The sequence below is a fragment of the Xiphias gladius genome, chromosome 21 (genome assembly GCF_016859285.1).
Source record: "Xiphias gladius isolate SHS-SW01 ecotype Sanya breed wild chromosome 21, ASM1685928v1, whole genome shotgun sequence".
NCBI classification, from domain to species: Eukaryota; Metazoa; Chordata; class Actinopteri; order Istiophoriformes; family Xiphiidae; genus Xiphias; species Xiphias gladius.
In genome coordinates this window covers 20,733,587-20,760,711 of record NC_053420.1, presented here as the reverse complement: position 1 = coordinate 20,760,711, position 27,125 = coordinate 20,733,587, and the positions used below count along the sequence as shown (strand labels likewise).

The window sequence follows — 27,125 nt, the reverse complement described above, 5'->3', positions numbered from 1 at the left end:
TTGCCTAATGCATGGCGGGCATCAAACAACATTTGTGCCTTGGCACTGGGCAGCAGGTCGGCCTTTAACCTTTCTCCGTCAGTTCTGTGGCCATACTCGGGGGCTGTCTCAGTCTCCCACAAATGAGATGATGATGGCAGACGCAGCTGGGATGTTAACACTTATCTGACAACTGCCAAAAAAGCAGTTATATGACTTGGCAGTCACTGGAGTCATCAGATGAGTGCCTAATATCATGGATGTGCATCTGAATTAAGGCCTGAGCACCTTAACTGAGCCCTAAACACACACTCTCAGCAGCCAAAACCTCACATCAGTATGAACGTTAACCCACTTAAATGTCAAACAACAAATGCCAATGAGTAAATAAAACTTTTCCTTGTGAACTAATCACTACTACAATGATCAACCAGCTGACTCCTTTTTTTGGGTAAATACCCCAAAAGCACTGAAGCCAGCTTTCTTATTGATAACCTGTCCAATAACTGTATTTTGAATGGTTTCTGTCAGGCTCTAAAGATTCTAATTCCACTAAAAAAAATAAGATAAAAAAATAAAAGATAACATTCCTGTATCAACTAATGCTAATGTCCAAAAACTTGCATGTGCCCTAACGAGCACATGCAATCAAGTTTACAACACTACATTTTCATATGTTATGCTTATGTTGTGACCAGAGGTGGTGTAGTTCACAGTGGCAGCACTGCTGCAGAACCAACCAGTCCTCCAACCTGAATGCCCAAATACGTCGCCGGTCCCTACCCGGCTTTGATATGACCCATAGGAACGTCTCCTGAGATAGCCCGCCTACGCCTGCAGGCACGCCGGACCTTATTCATCATGGTTACATAATAAAACACACGCAGTTAAGCTTATGGAACGGTTGTGGTTTGGTTAGGATTAGGCACAAAAATGACTTGGGTAGGTTTAGGGAAAGATTTTGATTTGGCGTAAATAAGGAGCTCTTTAAGGTTAGAGGACCTTCGTCGTCATTGTTACAATAACAAACACTCCATTAAGGTGATGGAAGAGTCATGGCTAAAAGAAACAGTGTTGACTCTCAGTTTGAAACTGGAAACAAACAGTGTCCCCCCCGTGTTGAAGTCCTGTGCTTTGTCAACACATCCATCCACCCCAACCTCCTCCTGCTAATGTGGACTTTGTCACTCTATACTACAACACCTGACTTCCTCCTTTGCTCCCATCATAGTTACTACAGCCACTAGAGGTCGCCAAACAATAAAGGAAACTACGGGTTGTAATAAGCTGCTTGCACAGACAACCTATGGGGTCTCTTTTTTTTTTTTTCTACACAAGGACAGTCTCTGAAGAACATGTAAAAATTAATGATTAGTATAAGAAAAGGAATAAATGGTCATTATGGTAGGTAAGATATGGCCTGGCATCCCTGCAATGATGCTCTCACAGTTTTGTAACTGAGAGTCAATACTGGCCATAACACACTGAGACACACCAACACACCGAGACCAGATGATATGCCTTCTAATGTTGAATACGTGTATTCCTAGAGATATTCAAATCCCTAGAACTATCTTTATAAGGTTATTAGTTTTACTTTCAACTCAGTGATTCATACAACAACAGGTACATAAGTTTTAACAGTTGTACACAATAATAAGACTAAAGCCAAAACTGATTAAAGCAATATTTTTATTAAGAATGTTCACATAAAGTTACAAATCCCCATGATAATCCTTTTCCACACTTAAGCTTTTATTAAACACAGAGAGCACTGAAAGTGTTTTGCTAAAAGCGACATCTTTGCTGCCCCAGTCTGTCCCAGGGCGGTATTTTTAAACTCAGTATAAATTCAAATCTGCCCTGGGACCTTTATTATATGTCATTCTTGTTACGAAGACTTCTCTCTAGTGTCTCAGTCTGTCTATCTTGTGCTTGTCTTTACAACTCTGCATTGCCGGTTTGGCGCTCTAGATGTTCTCAGAGACCCGTTGGCCCCCAGACAAGTTTTTACTTTATCTGCTGTATCCTTTTTTGGGGTCCAATTTCAAGTCCAAGCTTAGGTGATTTAAACACCTGGTAAGGATGTGCAAGCTTTGAAGGAATGTCGAGCATGAAATAAATGGCGAGGACCTCAGGTAGACCCACACGCAAGTTGGTACTGGGGTTGAATTTTATGAAAGTTTTTGGATATCACACTTGATAATGAACCCCAAAACAAAGCAAAAACGTTTGTTTATGTTTTCCAACCTTCCAGAGCTACAAATCAGCTTGTTTCTGCTTGGTGACCTTTGTCTAAATGTGTCTTCATCTACTCATGGTGGCAGAAGATACAGCTCGGAAAAGAAAGTTTATTTTTAATAATTTTGACACAATTATTTTAATTATTCCTCTTGTGTGGTTTGTTAAGCAAAGCTGATCATATGATGAGAAAGATTTCCTACCACCTTTTGAATATAAAGTAAAATGATTTTGTATAAATTGGTATCATTTAAGAATTTTCTTCTTTTCCAGCAAGATGACAGATACAGCCAACAAAGAAAAACTGTTTTGATTTGCCATTTGAAAAGGGCACTCCCACCCACACAAAAAGGGCAGCTACTGTGGAACTGTTCCATGTGGAACTGGATATCATAAACGACATAATACATGTGAGGTGACACAGCGAGGTCAGAGTGTCTGTAGATATTCAGCTGGACAAATGAAGCCAAAAAAAAAGTTTCGTTCTTACACAGAAGCTTAGTCATAAACAACTCCAGAATAAGCCTTAAGGCGCTCTAACTGATCAATAGGCCAATTTCACCATTTCCATCTTTCCGTCCAATTACCTAGAGGTCTATACTGCAGTGTTTATAAACCGGAGAGGAAGTAAGAAATGTGATAAAAAGGGGATAATTAGTAAGAGCAGTGGCAAACAAGCAACACACAGAGGTAAGAGTCTAATCCTTGAGAATTAATGAATGAACTTGAAAGTCCACATCCGTTTCCTCCATAGAATCAACAAACCAAAATATGCAAACAAAAGATGAGCCACGATCTCTACCATCAAGGGTATGTTATTGTGTAGATGTAACCTCGCTGTCTGTCATTGTCCAGCCTTGAATGCAAAACAAAATGGTACGCCTTGTTAAGGTGTTAAAATATATACCGTATTTTACGCTCATTTATAAATAGGAAGTGAACAGTGTTATGCAGGAAATACGTCAGGATATGACCATTGTCAGAAAAAAATCCCCCAAAGTGGGACCAGTATTGGTTTCAACACAGAAAAAAAAAAAAAAAAAAAACAGCAGCAAGACATCCATCTCAGGTACCAACAGTATAATCAGGCAATAGTATCACTGCCTACAAGAAAATATAAAGTTCACCACAACAGAGCAGAGATTGGGTGGTGACAGATATAAACAACATTAGATACAGAGCTCAACACCAGCTAGTTGGTGTTGAGCTCAGTTGATGTTGCCATTCCCAGCATAGCACCTCCAACAGTTGCATGGAACATAGCATCTAATGAAATGAGACGGATAAATCTAAACCCAGTAAACCCGCTAATATGCAGCAGCAGGCTAAGACGTGTCAGATATGCAGCAGAGAATCATACAAAACCAAAAAGGCAAGAATTTTTAGGCTCAGCAACAAGGCAGGGCTTGGAGCAGACAATCCCTTCTTATGAAATGTTATATAGTGGGATAACCAGCAATGTAAACTGTAGAAAAGGAGCTCAGCAGGTTACAGTATATCTGTTTATGACGTTAGTGGTAAAGCTGAATATAAAGTGTGTGGAGAAAACGTCCAAAATCTGACAGAGGCCATGTCATGTTGAGTTTCCCATATAGCAAATATCACAAGGAAATAATTATGTAAATGGGCAGCATGCAAGACAATAGTTCACTTCCCTAAAGCAATATGCAATATTAACCTCTAGCAGACACCTGAGGTTGTAGTGTGCCAATAAAAAATTATTGATTGGATTAATTAACAGCATCATATTCAGGCGTCAATAAATGTGCCACAAAAATAAGGTCACACAATACCACACAAAACTACAGCAATGCAAAAGCTGCACATGCGCAGAGAGCAGCAGCAAAAGAAGAGAGCAAAACTACAGCAACCACTTACCTTGTTGGCGAGAAGCACTGATCCCGGGTATCTCAGAGGGGGTGAAATCCTTTTGGGAGAAAGGGAAACCTCGGCCTCTGGTTCGGCGCGGGGTCAAACACTCCGCAGGTACGGCAGAGTTAGTTATCAAAAGCACAATGCAGCAGCATATGGCATAACTGAGCTGTACAGTGACAGCTTGAATGGCCCGCCTCACTGCAAAAGGTGCGTTTGATTTATGTCACAGCAAGTCTGCCTGAGCGGGCTCAGGAGGCTTCACCCCATGATTGATGCACTTGTACGGTAGATAAGGGCAGATGAAGAAGAACTTAATGGCACACAAAAGGAAGTGGTGTTGGCACAGAGAAACATACATACATGATATTATCTCAAAAAGGGAATGAATTGGAAATTTAGAAAACAAGAGGGATCAAGAGGAACATATAAAACCAGGGCCGTATGCTTTGTGAAAGCATAAAAAATCACAAGCACAAAGGGGAAATAAGGTGGAATAATGTGGCGTGGCATACTGGGACTGTATTCCCAGCATGGGAGGGGGAAAAATCATCTCTGAAAAACTAATGAAAAGCAACAGCACCTACAGCTATTGATCAGGTATTTCATTACACAGAGCCAGAGGACAGGATCCCACCTAAGCTGAAAAGAACTGAGTCTCTCTTCTCTGGCTTCTCCCTTTCCTCTCTGTGCTCATGCAAAAGCGGCAGAAATGACTCCCTTCGGTCCTACAGTCACGTATCCAGCAAACAAAGTGATGCTTGTGGCGGCAGCGCTCCCAGCATCCACTGCAAAACAACACTAGCCTCATTTTATGGTGGAAGAGACGCACAGTAAGCTCCCATGTCCTTACCACAGCAAAGGCACTCCCATTTTAACATTATACTCCATGGAGTGCGCAAAGACAAGATATCTATGTGTGTGTGTGTGTGTGTGTGTATGTGTGTGTGTGTGTGTATTTATTTATTAATTATTTCAGACTCAATGCAAACATTGTCTCTGGGTTACAGGTATTGATGTCATTATTACTGGTGTCACGGTTTTCATCCTGTACCTCCTCTGTGTCATCAACTTCCTCTGGTTTCAGACCTGGTCATTAACCTTCTGAGTCACCCTCAGTGAGCTGCCCACCACTATCAATCGACCAATCACACACAAATATAAAACCAGTGTTTTCAAATATTTTGTCCACCGCATCTTAAAATACTCGATTCAGTCAGCACCTTAAAACACCACTGTCTGTTGTAAATCAAGCATCTTCTCTACATCTTCATCTACTCTATCATTTTCTTGAATGCCAGACTTTACATTTTCCCCCTGGTTCTCTGAGTCGGTTGCATCACAACAATTTATAACTGAGGTGTTTTTTCCTTAGACTAGCACATTTGTTCTTGGGGATTTTTTATTTATTTATTTATTTTTTATTATTATTACTTGCATATGCGAAGAAGCTCAAAAATCCAAGTGCTGGTACTAGAATTTCACAAATAACCAACCACCACATAACTGCAGATCCTTGCTGTGATCACCTCATGTTTAATGTAGTTTATTATACTCAATCTTACAAACTCACATGATAACCAGTCATACCCTACCTCCCTTCTGTTGGTCAGCACCTCTTACGGTATCAACAGATGAAGTGTGGGTTAATATTTGGGAATCCTGGTACGGTGAAGCACATCAGTTTTGTTGATCATTTCATCTTTGACATATGGAAAACCAAAGTTTTGCGTGTTGCTGTCACACTGACTTCAGTGTGTCAGAGAGCACAGAAGTGACTGTGACACCCCTGCTGATTGTTCTAGTGCATGAGGCCTAATCAAGGCTTTATTCTTTCCAGAGGAGATGGAATTGCATGACTGAGCAACCCAATTTTCATCTCATCTTCTGATATCCCAGAGTGAAACGTGTGGATGAAACACACTCTCTCATTGTTTTCATCCTCTTTGTCAGCCCGCATAAGCGAAGGCAGCTGCCACTGTAACGTAAAAACAGGACATATTTCCATCAACGTGACAAAAGTCTGATGGGAGGTCAGCAGCTCTTTTTCAATCAAAAGAGAAGAGCTCTTGGATATACAGCAAGTGTGGGATAATGCATTTTTGACAAAATGCAGATTAGATTGTCAGGTTAAGGTGCACTGTAACAATGCTGTTTAACACTATTATTGGTGTGTAACACAACTATGCCTTGATCAAACTGATTCTGAGTGGACTCTTTGCTGCTGGTGGTGGGAAAGGTTGTGGTTGGACGTTGGCATCAGCGTCACAGGATGAGGTGTTACAAGGTGCCCATAATAGAAGAGGGTTAATAAAGCACATGCTGATTAGTGATTGGCTCCTGTGTGGAAAGAGAAGGAGAGAGAGAGAGAGAGGAATACTAAATAGTATGACAATATATGGACTAATAGGAGCCTAGAGGGGTGGCAGAGCCATAATATTGTTCCCAAAGTGGTTGCTATTTACCAAAAGAGATTTATGAATAATTAAAGAACATAAACTCAGTCTTACTTTCAACTGTCTAGTGTAAAAGGCCTGAGATTTGGTGATTATTAATCTTAGTTTTAGGGTTAGATGTGTTGGCAGAGACGCAACAAGAGACACTTCAGTGAACATACTTTCAATCATCTGATAGTATCAACACTGATTCATCTAGTTTCTTCTCGTTTGGCCTGAGGTGCAGGTCACTGCACGTACTGAATGCATGTGCCTGGTTGGTTCAGTTTGCGGGTGGGTGGCTGTTAGCTCAAGACGTAAATACACCTCAATGGAGGTGATGGCACCAGTCAGTCTGATGGTGCACACCAACACATGTTGGTCCGTATGCATTTTGTTGTGATGTGGTCTTATGGTGCTGCCTGTCTGTGCATGTTATCATTCTGCCATTTGTGTGTGCATGCCAGGCTCTTATATATATGCATGACCGCCAGTGTACAACGGTTGTAATCAGGAATGTGAATGATATTTATGCTGTGGAAAAAAAATGTAATTGTTTTGGTGATGAGCTTCAATTTATTTTCAGTCTGTGTGAGCATTTTTTTTGTGTGTGTGCGCGCGCCAGGGTGGGGCAGCCCTCATCAAAAAACATCATCAGCAGGTGGATGTCGCCACCTTCTGGAAATAAAATGCACACACAGCTTGTGGCTTGTGTCTGCGTGTGTGTTTTGTTTGTTTTTTTCAACCATCCCTCCGGTGGTCAGTGGTCAAATCTGGGTCAAACTGTCGTCCAAATATATTTAAAGTAAGTCATAAAATATAGATGTAGTCTAATATTAAGTCTCGAGCGTTAATATTAATGCTCTGTGTGGACTGAGGTTCCCGCGATGAGCAATAAAAATAACATTAGCAAGTGAAATTAAACAGTAGCGTCCGATACAGTTTGTTGTTTCTCCTGTGGCTGTCACCCGGACTATGAACCACTGTTTCTGTCGCTGCATCCTTATTCACATTTAACTAACAAAATTAACCCACACAATAGTGTTTTCTTTGAGTTTTAAAGCTGGACACAGGGCTACTTGTTTGCATGTGTGCCTCCTCAGCTAAAGCTATCACCCAGGTCTTTTGGGTTCTCTGGGATGTTTACGGACCGTTCCCGGGCGCTGACATGTGGAACCACCAGTTCATTTTAGATGCTAAGAGGAGACGTCCGTGGCCGGGCTGAGGCTGAAGTCATTGCCGGAACTGCCTGTATTGGACGGACACATTCCGAATCCGTAACCGCAGGTGGCCTGTGACTCGGGAGCGCCGGCACCACCGGAAGTTTAACAGCAACCGCCCCGACGCCCGCGGCTGCGCTTTCACTCGAGTGATCGGGAATAACGATGGCGCCAACCGACCGAGCTACGTTCGAGTGGCAGACGAGGGAAATTATTAATTGCCTGCTTGAGGACGAGGACGAGGACGAGCTGGGCAATCGACAACTCGACGGTTGTATGGAGACTGACAGCGCGGGTTAGTTTGTTTTTCCTGTCCGTGGCTGATATAATGTTAATGTGCCGGTGTGTGTGTGTGTGTGTGTGTGTGTGTGTGTGTGTGTGTGTGTGTGTGTGTGTGTGTGTGTGTGTGTGTGTGTGTGTGTGTGTTTGAGAGACGTGCAACGTCAGATACAGTACGTGCACTTTCATTATTAGTTAACTAGCATTCTGTAGGCTATATTTAAGGGGTTTTTATTATTATTATTTTTACATTTAAGATAACAATTGAGGAAATATGAGACAACGTGGCGTTAACGCACACATGGTGCAGGTGTTTAGGTCATCGGGTGTGGTGACTTGTCTGTCGGTTGGTTTCGTTTTCAATGGATACAGTTTGTAGCCATTGCATTTGTTTTTGTTTGTTTGTTTTTGGGTTTTTTTTTTAAATCCTTCGCTGTTCACCTATGTGTGTGTGGCGCGTTCATGTCGTATCGTTTAAATTGTAATTCTCAGCAACCGAGTGGAAAAAAAACGTTCATGTCGACCTCCGACCTGCAATTCGGAGTCGTTACTATCTGGTTCCACTTAGTAACGAACTGTTACAAGAACTAACACGACAAAATAAGCTAATTTAGGCTAATTTAAGCCTGCTGTCACTGACTAACTGTTTGTTTGTTTGATTGATTTTTCAGATCATTTCGATGCAGTTCTGATAGCTGATAAACTGAAAAATGTGGCAGATTCCCTGAATGACGACGTTAAATTTAAAGCTGTACTTTCTGACCTTAAGAAAGCGGCAGCACAAGAGGTACACACACACACACACACACACACACACACACACACACACACACACACACACACACACACACAAGCACATAAAATAAACTTTATCATATGTTTTCTCATTGACATGAACTGGATCAGAGGTTTTGTACATTCTTTGACACTTATGAGGAGAGTTAGCACTGTTTGCTTTACCTATTATAGCCATGTGCTGTGTATTTTGTGGTTGTAGAAAACATGTAGCAGACTTCTGCTGGCTATTTATAAGCCCAATCACACACTTCAATAATTATTATTCAAATAATTATTATTTTTGTAAGCAGTTTTTATAAAACTACAGTTGACTATTTACTAAACAAATGTGTTAAATTTCTTCAGTAATCATGGGATCACTAGAAGATATAAAAGTTCAGCTCACTCAAATTATGGGGAAAAAAAATTCTCTTATCACTAGTGTATCACTAGTATCTGGGTGACACTAATCCCTAGGCTGGCCATGTAACTGGTTTTGGTTTTGTTTCGCCATAATACACTCCATCAGCAAGTTTCCAAGGGTTATGTACTTCAGTTATCAAAACGTAACCATAGTCTGGTTGCCATGTGTGGCTACTGTAGGAATAATCCAATCTTGCCTTCTCTACTATATAAAAGTAATCATAATTATAATAATATAGAATGTTTCATTATCCATAGGGGATTGAAGATGCCGTCATTTATTTTGTATTTTCATTTCATGTTTAGGCCTTTGAGAAGAGGATGACCAGGGAATTCTAAGTGTAGTCAGGACCCACCTTTATGTCTACAATGATGTAACACTGGCTTAATATTGAATTTCTTGCTCTACAGTATCTTGATTCGTGTCTCATCCCTCCCCAGGCTGTAGATGCAGCATTCAGCCATGGTGTGGAGGTCTTGTGCCAGACTCAGGCGCCTCAGAGTGCTGAAGTGGCTCCAGAGATGCATCTCATCGGGGCCTCAGTGGCCCTCATGCTCTGTGTCAAGAAATCAATTCCAGAGCTGAAAAATAAAGTCAAGAGTGCCATGTTGTCATTCCTCACCAAGAATGTTGACAAATGGGTGGATCAGCAAGGTGGATGGGTGAGTAGTTTGTTTGTTTGTTTTTGTTTGTTTGTTTTTTTTAATTTAATTGAGATCCCTTGCATTTTAGGATTTTGTAGAAATATGACACTACATGAACACCGATTTCACCTAATTGCATTTTTAGTTTTGTCGAGTGGAGCATCTTGAGCTCTGTGTCCGATATTTTCTTTTTAGTTAGACAACGGGAACACCATAATATTAAAGGTAAAAGAGACTTGAAAAGTCTCTTCTGAGATAAGATGTTTATTGTTGCAAGGGTAAAGGTCTTTAACTGCAGTACCAGCCCTTTGCACCTCACCAGTTACTCACATTATGGTCCAACTTACAGTGATAACAGTATAATGACAAATAAAATGCACCATTGAAATAAAAATTATTGAAATAATGCACAAGCAACAGCTCAACAATATACATGGAGAAGAAGAGGATTCAGATCAGGCATTTGGTGTCCAAGATTTTTCAAGAAAGAAAAACTTTCTTTTGATTGAGATAATTATTGGAAATGTTTTTCAGTCATCAAAGTGCATCTGATGTAAATTGAGTTTCTGTTTCTTTTCATTACTCTCCCTGATTTGCAATAATTAAGCCTTTATTACATTACTTCCACTTGTGGTTTTAAACTGAAACAACTGAAACTGCATCGTGGCCTTGTGACCTCGTGCTTGCAGTCCCTATGAAATGCAACAGCTCTCAACTAGTTAACCTGCTGCATGAGGCTGATTTGACTGGAACCTACATCATTACTTTACAGAAAATAGCAGACAGGCTTGTTATTGTTGTAATTATGTAAATAGACTCTTGTCCCAGATGAATTTGCAAATTTTGCTGGAAGTGTCTGATAAGCCCTACTCGTGAATCTATTACTCAAACTGGATTTGCTGAATCATGTTTTTTTGTAAGACCAGCACCTGAAACAATACGTCCTCACAAACGAGTAACATCTGTACTCGTGAAGGTAACTTCTTTTTTTGGTCTGAATTCCCGCCTAATTTGTATTATTACTCATTTTAGAAACTGAAATTGACAGTTTCTTTTCTTATATACTGTGTACGTATCCTGCATTAATACTGCAGCCAATTACTACATGAATACAAAAAAAACAACTATTAGTATAATGCAGTTCAAAACAAGTGTTTTGAGTCTTACTGCACAATGTAAGGTTGAGGAATCATGCAGTTAAAACAAGATTTGTACAAGATCGACATCTGGAATATGCACTCTTATGTATTTATGTGTGAAGACTTCAGTAACATGTCCAATTTCATTCTGAGTGACTTGCCTGTAATTTTGTGTCTGTATGTTTTTTTTCCAGGTTAAAGTGGCATGTGTTTCTGACTGAATCTTGCCAAACGAGCCTCTAATCAAGATAATCAAGTACGCCTATTTGGACGACAACATTTTACCAAATGACATTGCGGAGCCACTTTATCAGTCCGTAATCTGTCTTTTCAGGGTTATCACACAGGCAGATGTCTGATCACACTTATGTTTCCTTTTAGATTATCTGGCATTAACCTCATGTTCTAGTGTTGCAAGTGCATGTCACAAGTCGAGGAAATTTTATTTTAAGACACTTTATAGAAGGTGATAAAATGAATTGCAGCTGCTATTGAGAGAAATTGTTTCACTTCCTGCTGACTTGCACTCCATGCACTGCATGGGGCAATAAATAACAGGAATTAATGGCTTTCCCAAGTAGGTTATTATAAAGAAATCAATCAGTGATTTAGAGGTGCTATATATAAGTATTTGCTATCGCTTCATAGCCAACATGAGCATTAACAGTTGTTTACTTACCAGTCTAGAAGAAATGTTGTGAGGTCAGCATCAAACTTCATTCCTTTACTCTCCAAGAGCTGTCTTCAGCAGTGACAAGCGACGCCAATGTTAACTCATGTTTTAATTCTATTTCCATCACTTCTTTTCTTCTAATGAAGTTAGCTTGGTAAGCAGCTGGCCCCGGCTTGGCTGGCCCCTCTCAGCACTTTCCGATAGCGAGTCACTGTAGCGTCCTGGCTGCCCCGAAGAATTAGCGCTGCACAAAGGGCATATGATGACTCCTCGTCTTGTAAAAGTAATGATGGCTGAAGCTCTTTGTAAGCGACCGTCACCACCACCTGCTCCTGCCAAGACACCACATTTGGTGGCAGAGAAAACTTACAAATAGCCCCTTTTAAATAACTTTCAGTCTAATAAAAAGTAATATAAAACACCTAATATCAAAACATGATATTACTGAATTTTTTTTTTCCGCTAGGTCACTGCTTGCGCTGGTATAAAACAGACAATTTTAATTGTCTGAAGAGTAGTTTTCTGAGTTATCATTGGTGTAGGCTCCAAGTATGTTGTTTGTTTTATGTTTCATTCATGCGGGTATTGTATTGGGCTTCGGCATTTCTCACTAGATTAAACATTAGATTAATATTCATTTAAATTACTAAATTTGTTGATGTGTCACAGTGTCAGAAATCAGTTGCTTTTACCAACTGATTGTAATTTCTGCAATGATAACTTACAACAACCATTAAACCCACCATGTTCCCATCCATATGTATTTAAACTGTGTGTATTTAATCAGCATATGCCATTTTTATGAAAACTACTTGAATTTTTTCTGTCACTCAGTTTTCCAAAAAAATATACGGGTGCACTGATATGTCTTAACCTATCAAACCCTGATTTTCTTCAAATGATTCAGTCTCATTAAGTTATATTCAGCTTCTAGTTTTACAGCGTTTCCAACAATGTATGCAATGCTTACATGGAGGGAAACATTCGAAATGAAATGATTCAAACCCAGGTGTGCATGTAACTTTTTATATGTGTTTGTTCACACTGAAGTAGGACATATTTGGCATATTTGGAAACTTAGATGTTTTAGCTACAAGTTATAGCAATACTTGTCCACACGTGCAGGGTGGAAGCAGCAAAAAGTCAATGCACTGAATCATTTAGAATAAATGGTTTATAGGCTGCTTTCTTTTTATTTGCAATTTGTTGTTAGCTTTTGTAATGATTTCAATAAAAATGTCGAAATAATTTGTGTATCGGTAAATTATTGATATGATTCTGACATTTTTATGTTTTGGCGTTTTATAAACATTTTTACAATATCGTAATAATACAATTTATAATAATAATTATAAACTTTTTTATAAAGAATTTTCAAAACAAAGTTACGAAGTGCTTTACAATTTATAAAAAACAAAACAAAACAAAAAAAACACAAAGATTAAAACTACAAAAACACAAATACAATTAAAATAATTACCCGAAAAGAATTTTATAAAAGTGGGTTTGTAAAAGTGATTAAATCAAAGAAATAGGCTTTGCATCCCTTCTCCCTTCATGCAAGTCTTTCCAAAGTCTACGGACTGTTAAGGCCCCATCACTTTTATGTTCAGGTCTAGACCTTGGTGCGACGAGAAGAGGAATCTTAGGATCTCAGGGATCGAGTTGGGAAATAACATAATAAAAGGTCAGAAATATATCTTAAAAGCTCTTCTCGTAAAAATGATCAGAAGAAGTTGCCCCGTTCCAACTCATTTGCATGATAACTATTAACAACTTCTTTAGCCAAATGAACAAGGGCGATCACAGTACCTGCAGCCCTCTGGCTGCGGTACACACTGGAATGTAAAGGCATCTGACTGTAGATTTTCACCTCTGTGTCGAAGGAGGAAAGTCAAGGGTGCACATGAATATGTGAAATTCTTGCCGACAGTCTTGACACACACACCGAATACCTTCTTCAAAGAAACATGAATCAGACGTTACGTGAATTTGCTAGTCATGTATTTATTTGATTTTAAGTAATTCACAGTTGTTGCTTTCTTGGTCCAGAAGATATTCACAACCACCCCCAAAGTCGAGCTGTTTGCACAGTAACACTTCTCACCTCTCTCTGTTTGGCAGTCTGCATCAACTCCCCACTAACTCTGTGAGACATGACGAGGGAGTTCTGGGGCCACCGGGCATGAATCCAGCTGGGGGGTGGATCCAGAGCCACAAGCTCTATTTATAGGGTGAATATTTCCAACAGGCACTGTGTGCACGCCTTTAAGTCTGAGTTTCCATTTAAAAGTATCAATACTAAGGGGCTTCATTTAGAATAAGCAAAAACAGAGCTCATTAAGAACAAAAACTACATGATAAAACTGCATACATGCAGCAGTTCCCAGCCAAGGATTAATGGGCCTCAAAGAGACTTATCATACACTGAAGTTTCCGTTCACAGTAGTATAAACATCCTGATTATCAATGATGAAGGTAATAGTAATAAATGTGTCTAGTCAGTTTCTGTTGTACAAAATGTAATTGTAATGTAATTAAAAAAACTAATTAATCTTTGCTCAAACTGCCTGGGATTTTAGACACAAAAGACACAAGACTAAACCACTAAACTGAAAGGCTTCTTCATATTTTGAATCTGACAGATATTTTTTTTCTTAACGAGGATCACCAGTTTTTCTTTTCTTCCCTGTCAAAAGTCCATCTTGCCCATCTCCTTCTCAAATAATGTTTTGTTGTCTGACGTGAATCGTAATAGCTTTGTAGCATCAGAGCCGGCATTAAGAATAAGATTAATTCGCTTTTTTCTCAGCAGATATTTTGACTTGTCAAAATAACAATAATGATGGCTTTGTTGGAAAAAAAAAAATTCAACACAGACATCTTTGATGTCAATTCTTTTTTAAATTACTGAATTTTATTATCAAATGTGATTTTAGGCTACATAATAAACTTGACGTGACTTGTCTGTATGAGCGTGTGTATTTGACAAAAAGAGGGAGAGGCAGAGAGAGAGAGATACTGTGGTATTTGAAAAGTAACTAATGACATTGACTTGTTAAGAATAACAAAACTACTTGGCAGTCATTACATTTTTTGTAGTTAGCGTCCATGATAAAAACAACTTTATTTCTTTTATCATGTGTTATGTAAATGTATTTTCCAGCAGCACAGCAGATAACACAAACTTCACTGAATCAATGTAATAAATTAAATAAAAAGTCTACTTTCTGTGTTTTGACTCCAACTACTGACCTATTTATTCACTCATAATTACAGATTGACAAAGCTCAATATATTAGCACATACTGCTGTGAGGCCTCCAGCACTTGATTCTCATTAACATGTCTACATGTACAATATCTAAGCCATAGAATTTTTCTGATATTGTCTATGTACATCTGAGAATATTGCACAAATCATGTTTCATATATCACATGGGTTCAGTAAAAGTGAACACATCAAAACTTAAAGCCACTATGTGTATTTAAAAAATAAAAAAATGAAAAATATCCTACTCTGTTGCCCCCGGTGTTGATAAAAAAAAAAAAAAAACAGTGTTAAGCGGCAGTCACACCACAAAAAGACATCCTGTTGTCCATACGAAATAGATGGGGCAGGGCTAATTGGTGAACTGCTGTAGCTGGCGAGCTAACCTGCTATCACCCCAGTCAGCCTCTAGATTAGCCTCTAGCTAGTCACAGCAGCTCAGAGAGCTTCTCTCTGTTTTTCTCTCTACTGTTGCGTTTACTTTCCCTGGCATTTTGTTCACCATTGCACACCATTTCCTTCACTGAAAACTTATTCAGCCAGGAAATTGAAGCTCTCCGAGCTAACGAGCTTTGTAACAGTCAGTTACTTAATTCATTCAACTTCATTAGCTTTTTAGCTTGGCTCGGTCACTAACGCAACAGTATCTTCATAGTTAATTGGAAAGACGTATTTGTGCCATGAACTCCTGTCTCATGACTGGAAGTAAACCATTGCTCTTTTGCACAACAGGTTTTGTTATGACAGAGGATTTTGAATAAAAGTGAATGGCACAACACAGCTAATAGGCTATGATAGCTTCCTGTATTTTGGACTCTCTAGTTCTCTGTCCCCTCAAAGGTCAGCATTGTCAGGTTAGCTTGCTATTGGTCAAAGGTGCAAATTCACACATTAAAATTCACCAAAGGTGAACGTGACATGAGAGTAATTAATTAGAGTAAATTAATTACACCTCCTTGAGCTTCTGATCATCTGATTGCAGAGATTCCATTGAAATGAAGTGATTTTGCTGTGAAATTTTGCCTTTTTCAATCGTGGTGTGACCAGGCCTTTAGACTGCATGTAATAACCCGGAGATTTGCCAACATAGCATTTGCAGTATGCTAACTCTACACATAGTGGCTTTAAAAAGGTTTCACATGGGCACAAAATAAGAAGAGAATCACATGGAAACAATGTTACAAGAGCAGCATTGGAAATACAACGAGTACACTTGTCTTGTGAAGACATACAATGGGTGTAAGTGTGTGTGTATTCTGTATATGTTGCAACCCAGTGTGAGATGCTATTTCTGTCATAAAGCAGAGAGTGGATTTTGATGCTTCCACCTGCTAATGCACATACAGCATTATGAATTAAATCAGGGATCTCCATATGCTCTGACATTATTTACCAGCCGCAACGGCGTTTCTGCTATTGTTTTCACCCTACGATTCTCTGTGTTTCATGGCAAAAGGTGGTCCCGGAGAAACCTGGAGGTCCTGAAGGCAGCAGGAACTACCATAGAGGAAGTTTTGAGTACTTTGGCAGGCATTTATATGTCTGTCTGTCTGTCTTTCTGTGGACAGAGTGTGTCACCATGATAGCGTCACGACCGTGCAAGATAAAGTCACAAAACTTTACTGGTTTGTAGTTGAGATCAAAATGAAGGCAGAGTTCAATGATGGGCGTGGCCTGACCCACATGTACTGACTACTCATGTAATAATGCAGTGATGACTACTGAGTACTCATGGGTCACAACGTCAACATGTTAACAGGCATCGTGGCTGGTGTGATCCCATCGCAAGATGGTTTCTAGTTTATTTACTATTTGTCGTCACACACAAAAAAAATCTAATGAGTTGCTCGGAGGGTGGATTTCCCAATCTGCTCGCTTCAACAACTGTAAGAGCATACATCAGAGATACACAGCTGTTTGTTCAGTGAGATGAATTTTATACAGTCTTATACAATCTCCCATTAATATTTATACATACATCAGATACATACAGTACATATTATCAGTGTCATTTCAAAGGTTAACACTTGTCAGTTTAAGCCAGGCCTGTAACAAAATTAACAGAGAGGATGTGATGATGCTACACTAGTAACCGTACTTCATCACAATGAATTAGGAGAAAGAGTTTGAAAAACTGACCGTTAAAACACCTGTGCGTATTAGAAAGGGCCTGCAGATACATGTAAAGTAGAGGTACGTTTTAGGATTAACATGATTATTACCAGGATCAAATGAAGGTCATTGGATGGAGGAGAACATTCTTTAGATTCACAGCCTTCTATTGAACAACACTGATGCAGCTAAAGAGTTACACATTTAGTAGTACATTTTCTTTAACCATGGGCTGCTATTTTCAGCTGCAACTATTAGCTAGTATTAGTCATTCTGTCATTCAGATGGTCTCAGAAATTTCAAAAAACCTTCACGTGTGCTAATGCACCACCAGCCATGTGTGTAAAGGCCATGAGTCTGATGAGTTACTGCGTAATTTTGCCATTAGCACAGTTGGTAAACGAGAGGTTCATCACTCCAAAGATCCTGGTTTTTAATGCCAAGTGATTCAATTTAACTTTTTTTTCCTTCCATGCAATCTGCATATACATCCTGTATCCTGGTTCCTCTCGAAGCACCAAGCTGGTTGCGCAAACTTTGTGCTTGCTCACTGGTATACCAGATTCCTATTATTAGCACAATGCTAGCTTTTTACTCAGTTCCTTCTTCATTTTCTGTCAACCAGGCCACAGAAATAAGCAAATGTAAATTAAGAACATAAGATGCTTAACTATTTGAGATTATTCATGTGAAAAGGCCATTAGTTTTAGTTCAGATAAAAAAACACGATACAAGATACATTACCATATGTGCGACAGATATACACTTACTTATTCAAGTTCAACAGGTTGGTGTTGAAACTGATGAGAAGCCCCTTATCCCATACGACATCATCATTATTTCTGTCAGCCAGTGGAGAAACAAAAAAAAAATAGTCTTATCTAAATCAAAGCCTGATTTAGGATGTTGGTTTCGTCTCCATGCTGATTTGTCGCCCTGTCCTCTTGAAGCATGTTGGATGGAGGAAATCATTTAGTCAACGATGGAGCTCCGTCGTCTGTTCGTCCCTCTGGCGTCCCTCGATGCCGTTAAGGCCATTTTGACCAGTAATCCCTCGAGTGTGAAAAGAAAGCCAAAGTCCTTTCCATTCTGTGAAGCCCTGTAGTGAAACATTACAGTTACACAGCAATACAATTAGTTTCCAAAAGGTCACACATCATCATCGTCATCATCATTCTGCCGCAGCCTCCTCTCATGACTCTGTCCTGTCTGGCTCCCTCTTTGAGGGAGCCGACCAATTGGATCCAGACAAAGCACGTACTGTTTCCAGATCCTGCGGAACGCTGTGTGGAATTTCTTGATGCGGAAAGCGTAAACAATGGGGTTGACAGCCGAGTTGCCGTGGCTAAGGATGATGGCGATATACATGAGGAATGCTCGCTTGTCGCAGGCAGGGCAGAAGAGGGTGATGCAATTGATGATGTGAAGAGGGAGCCAGCTGACAGCGAAGAGGAAAAGAACAAGGGCGAGAGACTTGGCTAGCTTGAGCTCCTTGCCAAAGTAACGTCTCGGATCTGTGTGGCTCGCTGTCACCTACAGAGAGATAAAGGAAAAGATCATCAGCATATAAATTTAGCTTTAGTCTAATCAGTTCCCAGTAAATCTGTTTTCAATACAAATTGTCTTTAGATTGCTGTATGTCAAACAAAGTCACCAGGTTTGTCCTACACAAGAGGAAGAAAGTCTCACCTTCTTGTTAAGCTGCTTGTGGATCATGTAGAAAATCTCAACGTAGATGGCCAGCATGAGGAGCAGAGGGGGCAGTACCCAGCCGAAGAAGTTGAAATAGACCATGTAGTCCATGCTGATGACTGTCTCAAATTCGCAGGTCACCAAGAGGTCATCAGTGATCCGAGAGCCATTGTCACGGAGATGCTGCAGGTTATTCCAGCCAAACATAGGCATGAGGCCCACTATTATGGACACCAGCCAACACAATAACACGGCCGTGCCGGCTCGCCGAGGGGTCACAACCCGCTTGTAGCTATGGCAACAAGGGAGAAGATAATGCATTGAGAACAAAAATTTCTGTGGACAAACAAAGAGTGTGACAGTGATACTAGTTTTGCCAGATGGATATCAGATTTCAAAGAGAAAGTGCTTTTTTTTTTTACTATCAATTAATCTGCTCCTTACTAACTATTAATGTGTAATCTTTCAAAATGTGTACACTCTGAGTCCCAGGATTGGCAAAAATGACAGAAAAATCTTGTCTTTTTGTGTCATGTTTATAGGCAATCTAAAACAGCAACCACATCGTTTTGTTTTGACTGGATCGTGGCATGTTGTTTCAACTTTTAAAGCAAGATTGTAACTTTTGTTGAACAGTGTCCACTGCTGCCACATGTGACAATTACAGGATAAGGACAAATAATAAAACATAGTGCAACAAAATGGCTTAGTAATGTGAGTGTTAGAGTTTTTCTAAGTTTTCAAAGTTTTCTAAGATTAGCTAAGATTTATCAACCATAAGCTATTGGTCATACCAAACCTACCAACAAAACTCCTTAGGGTGTTGTATTGAGTGAATTATTGCTTATGAATTAAAATCTTTATTTATTAAAGGAAGAATGTGTTATTTATACTTTAAAAAGTTACACAACCTTGCTTTAAGGTTGCAGTTTGCGGCGTTGTTATATTCGACAAAACTATAGGCCTATCATAAACTGTTCTGCTTATTTTTTCCTTTAATTCCCCAAAGTCTTTTTGATCTCTCTGTAGCATGGCAGCAGATTACATACTCTCTGTTAAATCTTCCTTTATCCAGAAGTCACTGCACTTCTTAGGCTCAAACGTCAAGCAGAAACAAGCTAAGACATTTCTGCGTGGGATGTTACCAATTGTGGCTCTTCCACACAACAGTCTGCTATTTGACAGGCCCATGAATTAGTCATTGTCGACGGGACTATGATAAACAGTTGATTTTTAATTCAACCTTTATTTCTAAAGAGTCAGAGCTAACTCAAAGCTGACAAAAGGAGCTCTTTCTTCTTCTCACAGTCGCGCTCTCTCACATATGTGAGGCACATTTTTTTTTCTCTATTATTACACCTGCTCGCTGGCTAACACAGAAAAACCCACCACCATAAAATGTGTCACAGGAAAACTTTCATACCCTCCCCCCTTCTCAGTTGCCCTTTCCTCACACACTCTGTCATATAAAGTGCACACTCACTCAGAGTTTAGCCAAACTGAGGCAGACACAACACAGGACGAATGACTGAAAGGATGTTTAATGAGTTCCCATATGTGACGTCAGTTTTTATCTCAACTTGTGTACTCATATCCCCATAACAGCTGCTAGTAAAGCTCAGCTGTCGGTCTGAAAGAAATTACGTTCTGGATTTGACTGTTGTCCATCTATCTATACTTCCCTGTGGAATTCTGATCCTTGTCTCCTACCTGCAAATCCTATCCCCCAGCTAAGCCCCCCAGCGATACTTGGGACATTTTCAAATCTCAGACAGACCACCCTTATCGTACGGTGTGGAAGCACAGTGTGCTTCCAAACAGCCTCTGCTATAAAAAGCAATCAGTGCTTGCCTAACTGTATCCCTCCAGAGTCCCAGGGATGGTTTAGGGAGGGGAACTCAGTTTCTTGCTCACATTATGACTTTACCACGAGACAGTAGAAAACAATTCACCGGTGTTTGAAATTTGAAGTTGTCCAGATGAGAGTCTCTGGCTAAAATGAATCATCGGTGCGGTGGAGATATATTTTCTCAGATTTATGAATCTATAAAATGTGCATCTTCTTTGTTTTTCCTTTGTGGGGACACACCAGTACCACTTTTTCTGCCGCTAATGCCAATCCTGAAGAGAATTATTTCAGGACTTGATACACACATGATTTTACTAATAATTTTACAGAAAAAGATAAAGATATAATGCAGCCTTTTTAAAATTATATACACAGTTCTCTTGTTCATCCTGTTTTGGAATAAGGCACATTTTGAAAAACTTACTGCTGATTCCCTTATATTGACACCAAATGTAGTAGATGTTCACCGCTGTATGATAAAAAGGACTGAGAAACCCTGCAGAACACTGATAAATAACAGTTAAACCTATAGTATTCATAAAATACACACAATATATTTCAAATGTCTCCCATGTAGTGTCATAGTACCCTGTATTAATGTTCTCACAGTGGCAGAGTGCAGTGTGTGTACATGTTTTTATGTGTGTGTGTGTGTTGGTTGCCAGCTTAAGAAATTATGCAATGCATCAACCAGCCACCATGAGCCTATTGACCAGTCATGCATTCTCTGCCAGGCTCTTCCCGGCTCATTGTCAAATGAACCAGCCTGAAGCGGAAACTTTAGTTTTAATCTAAACTATGGTGAGCCAAGGCAAACAAAGGATTGCAAAAATGCTGATGATATTCACAGTTTTAAAATCTCCCGTTCTAATTGTCACACCTACTAGTTTCAGTCATGATGTTGCCTCTAACCAATCCAGACCAGAAGAGACAAAGATCAAGTACAGCATGTAAGACCTCCACATGCTTCTTGCACATGTTTATGTCTGATTGGGAAACAGATTGCATCCCCACAGATGTGAATTCAACAGTTTTAAAAGTACAAATATGGGCTTGGAGCCTTCGCTGGACCTTTAGCATTCCAGTCTAAATCCCACATGTTTAAATAAAATAAACACCAAGATTATCTATCTATCTTTCTCTTTGATGTGTGATAAAAGTATCTTTGCAGCTGAAATACATAATCAGACCTCCAAATAAATCATCCAAAAACTGCCCTACAGCCTATTTATTTTAAAGGGAACATATTTAACAATTAGAGAAATTGTAAGTTCAAAACACTAGCAGAGTCAGACCATCTATGCTTATGCTATGTGTTTATTTATGTATTTTATTTATTTTTTTATTTATTTTTGGAAGAGGGCATGCAGTTAATAGGATTTCTTGTCTTCTTTCTGCTCCTTTTCAATCAGGACTTGGGGGGAAATTATGCGTTGGAAATCTACACTTAATAAGTAATTAGAAAATAAATAAATAAATAATGCATGACTGAATGAATAAGTGAAAAAATCCTGTTCTATGAATCGGTAAAATCAGGCGAGACAATGTCACAATCTTACAAACCACTGCCTTTATCGCTTACAGGCTGCAGAGATATTAGAGAGATGTCCAAGCATATTAATGCAGCCCAACATTAAGGTTAGTGTAAACTAATTCAAACGATCAGATAGCCATGTACCCATCATGCCACAATCATTTGGGGATGGACGTGAAAAGAAAACCCTGCGTGCCACTGGAAGGAGCGTTTCGGCGGGTGCCCTTGGCCCGAGGCGCGATCCAGACACAAAGGCTTTCTGTGATTGAGGCAAGATATTGAAAACTAGAGGCATTCACCTTTAGGCCTACCTCATGGGTATTTTGACTCTCAGATAGCGGTCGATGGCGATGGCCAGCAGCGCCAGGATCGAACTTTGCGTGAGGACGAGCATTGTGCAGGAGAAGAGCAAGCAGCTGTAGAAGTGAGTCTGGAGTCCGATGCTGATGGTTATGGCGAGGGGGATGACAAGAGCCCCGACCGCAATGTCAGCCAAGGCCAGGGAGACGATGAAACAAAACGTGGTATCTCTCAGAGAGCGGTTAATAAGCACTGCCCAGACCACCATCACGTTCCCGACGACCGAGGACACGGCGATCACCGCCTCCATCACGATGTAGAGGACTTTAGTGTCAGACAGACCCGAAGTCATGATCACGGATGCTGGATGAGTGTGCGCTCCGCGGAGAAAGAGCCGAAACACGTCGAGCGAGTTCCCCGCTTGAGTTTTTGGGTGCCGACTGAGACCCCCAGACCTTGACTTCGCATGTTTAATGTCCCGCGGAGGTAGAGGTAGTGTCTGTTGCTCTACATTCTCCAGCGATCTGTGCGCGCCAGACGCAGAACCTGTTTTACATATGACGGTGATTCCGATAATGATGCGGTCCCGGGAGCCCCGCTGGGAGGACCAACGGACCTGGAAAGGACCAGGGACACTGAATGAGTCACACACAACTTCCCAAAGAGCGGATTAGCAGTGTTCCGTCCATCAGTGTCAGGCATATGTCAGAGGTTGAAAAAAATAAACACAGGTCGTGCACGAGTCCAAAACTTCCTCAGAAACCAGCTTTTATCACTTTAAGACACGCAAATATTTATTTCCCGCATCCAAAGTGTTCCCTTGTGAAATAACCCCAGTTTAGATGCAGTGTGTAACGATCAAGCAGGGAGTTCATATTGTGATCAAAACTTCCTTATCTTCTTTCTAAGAAGTCATGTGTGACTGAGTTAAAGCTTGGCCACTCTGGGAGTAGAAACACTGAGTTATGAGGAGGAGGACATCTAACGTGTATTCACATGATTGGTGCGTCTTATCACATCAAAATGTCCACAGCTTTCATTATTTATGTGATTAAAAAAAAAAAAAAAGTTATCTAGACTTGATGTTTTTCCTCAGTATGACTAGTTATGGTGCCGAAATGAAGAGTGGGTGTAAAGTATACGCTTGTGAAACTTTGAAACTCTGGAGAGGATGCACAGAAAAAGGAAGCTGGATGAAGACAAATGGTCACATGCTCTGTGTTGGAGGGAGACACTAAAACAATACTGTGTAACATCAGCTTGATTTCAGTGGAAAACAGAATGACTCAGCTGCACGGCAGGTGCACACAAACAAACCTACAGTAGATACTGTGGATGTAAATGTGACTCAAATAATAGCTGAATAAAAGCATGTGTTTTTGCATGCACACGGGAAGCATGAACACTTACCGTACACACGGATACACTACGTGCATTTTTTTAAATTGGTAATGGGACTTCAGCTTTAGAATAGAGACACTTTGGACAAACTCACCATCTTCTCCAATCTAAACTCCAAAAATGCAGCTCAACACTCTGACAACCTGTGAACGGACAGAAAATGATCACACTTGAGGCCTCTTTCTCTCTCCTTCACCACACTGAAGGTCCTTCCCCTGAGAATGATTCATGTCTGACTGTGCCCTCAGTCATTCATTTTTCTGTACCTCTTCCATGACTCTCATCACGATCACTTCCACCGCTCTGGATCAAACCATCAGAGCGGTTCACACCAGGGGCACTGAACTTGGGGCCACCAAATTTACTTTCATATTTTGTCCTTGTTTGAGCAACCTCTTGCTGAGAAGTAGCTACACCAATTCACCCCGAAGAAATAAAAGAAATAAGGATTGGGTGCTTGTAATCCTTCGGCTTTATGACATGAGAATGTGCAATTTTGTTAAAGGTGTACTCACACTTGGCTGAAGAACTCGGCTGAATTCACATGAGCTCATTAATTGTTTACTTTTGCCCCCTTTTTCTTTCTGTAGGGGTGCCTTTACTTGTCATATATTCTTTTAAATAATCCACACGTACTTACTGTATATATATGCTTTTTTCATTACAATTTTTTCTTTATTAGTGCTCATTCATTGAGTGGATACAGGTGTAATGAGAAAACTTGATGTCCAACAAGTAGTAATCCCATGTCTATGCGTGTTATTGACCATAAAACGGATGTGCAGTGGACACATGCTGGTTTTGCTTTTATTAATGTAGTCATGATAATAAAGGCTTTTCAGTTTTTCTACTTTAACTAAGTAACGTGCCGCAATTTTTTTTGTGGCAATCCCTTTCCTTTCTTGGGTACAGTAGTATGTCTAGCCTACTGTTTCATTTCTAGTGAAGCTCAGTACCGTGCAGCAACATTTAAAAATGACTTGGAATAACCCACTAACTAAAGAGGCAATATGTTACAGCCCTCACAGGTTACAGCAGAAAAAGTTTTATAATTTGGGTTGCAGCATAAAACTGCATACCTGTTGCAAATGAATTCTAAATATTTCACACATCAATAGCAGTTAGTGTCAAGTGTGCCAAGTTTTTTAAACCAGTTGGAGATTTTATGACCAGCACCCTACAACTGAGAGACCGTGCTACACTGTAGAAGGGCGATGTCTCACTGAGTTTCTGCCTTTTACTAACTAGTACATAGTGATTTTATATTAATGACAATTTTAACTTTAGTACAAATTATTATCACTGAATGACCTTGGAGGAGCTCGTAGGTTCTTTCATGCACCTGAACCATGATGTAATGTTTGGTGCCAAAATGGACAAATGCGTATCCGAAAGTGGTGGGATGATGACAGGTAATTGTTCTGTTCTATTTTCAGTTTATTGATTAACTTTTTGCATATATTTCCAGCCACTGTAACCGGAGTCATTTAAAAGTCATGCTTGTGTGACATTTAAAAGTAGAACTGAATCAATGCTCAAAATTAAGTTTAGGCATTTCCATGTAAACAAGTGCCCTGGCTTTTCCTAGCAGCTTTTAGGTACATTTACTGAGGTTTTACATTGTATCTGTCAAGCAGATTGGCTCAAAACATATCTGAACGATGATGCAAACTCGGAATATTTCAATGTTTGGCCTTTTTGTCTTAGCACATACTGTGTTTCTGCTACTATCCCACTCTGTTGAGATTGACATAGTGCATGTGTGATTGTGCACAAAAGGAAACAGTGTAGACATATTTATTTTATGATACATAATATAATTCTTAGAGTTTGCTGACCTTCTGCAATTAGTCACAGCAGATATGTAGTTTATTTGATGGTGTTGATGATGTGAAGAGGATGAAGGAGACTCCGCTGACACTGTCTTGATTGCATATAAAGGTTTATTACAAAGAAGAACAGCGTCAAGTCAAGCATCTGCAGATCTGCTTGTGAGAGGGTGTGAAGCCATGAACCACTCTGACATTCAGCCTTGGTCACTGACTCTTAAATAGGATAGTTGTTTTCCTAAAAACTGTTACTCACATATGGTTTTAGTTACAAAGCATTACCTGCCTTTGGGAACTGCAAGACCCCTTCTGAGGACCTTTGACCTATGGCCTCTGAGCCATATCTCTATTTTCACACATGGTTTATATTCTACATATATGACCATACACCTCAGATACATGAGATTTCTAAAAGATGAGCTTCTAATCAAAAATTCCTCACTTTATGACCCACGGTCTTTGGAAAATAGCAAATAGCAAGTGTTTATTATTTTTGATCAACAAGGAAATAATTTCCTTATTTACACATATTCATATGTACAATAGCATTGCATGGGTAACTAAAAAATGTTATCGGTAGAGCGCACACCTCCTCCAAGGGGCAGCGTCCAAGGCCAAAATTGCACAATCTCACAATGCTAGGAAAAGCCCCTTTAACCAGATCCGCACCAAAATTTAATGCGGTCTTCCCTGGCGAATTGCCCATCCCTCTACCAAATTTGATGCAAATCTGTTCAGCACTTTTTGCATAATCCCGCTGACAAACAAATAAACCATTAAACAGACACGGGTGAAAACGTAACCTCTTTGGCGGAGGTAACAAACAGGAAGGAACCTCTTGTGTTGATTCTATCCTCTTCAGGGTTAGCTTCTTCTCCTGCTGATTTTTACTCCCTGCTGCCAGTGCTGTGTTGCACAGTAGTCGGGACTTTACAACAGAAACAGGGAGCTACAGTAATCCCAGGACTGTCAAACTGTATCTGGAAGCTGTTTTAAACAAAACACATAAAGGCGAGGACTAGTTTTCACAATGGCCCGCTTTAACTGCAGGGTGTCGGCCCCAGTCTGTGGCGCCACTGCTGAGCCAGCAGGTGCGGGTAGGTAGAATGAGCATGATTCACGCAGAAGTTAAATGTGTGACAGTGGAATCACTGTCGACAGAGTCGCAGGTGAAAAGAAAGTAATGCAATGTGTTTGGGAATGTGTCCCCAACCACCCTCTTTTGCACAGTATTACACTACCAGGTGATGAGCAGTGTTCAGCCAATCCACTATTAGCAGTGACATGATCAATCTGCTCATGATTTATTTATTACTTATGTTGGATCCATGATTAGCATAGCATCCTTTTCCAGTGCTGGGTGTATGGAAATTTTATTGGACTGAAAGCTAATATGATCTTAATGTGAGTATGGAGGCACAGTAGGTCCATAAACATTGAAACTGGTGAGGCAAG

General features: G+C 40.0%; 1 protein-coding gene across 1 annotated transcript; it reads right to left on the bottom strand.

Moving 5' to 3' along the window:
- Positions 1-14,599: 14,599 nt before the first annotated feature.
- On the bottom strand, positions 14,600-23,367 carry LOC120783261 (adenosine receptor A1-like). The gene is made up of 4 exons (XM_040116129.1): positions 22,452-23,367; positions 18,755-19,049; positions 18,327-18,598; positions 14,600-18,164 (listed from the first exon to the last, which is right to left on the bottom strand). The coding sequence occupies exons 1-4, from the start codon at positions 22,790-22,792 to the stop codon at positions 18,038-18,040; spliced, it is 1,035 nt and encodes a 344-aa protein (XP_039972063.1). The 5' UTR covers positions 22,793-23,367; the 3' UTR covers positions 14,600-18,037.
- Positions 23,368-27,125: the final 3,758 nt, after the last annotated feature.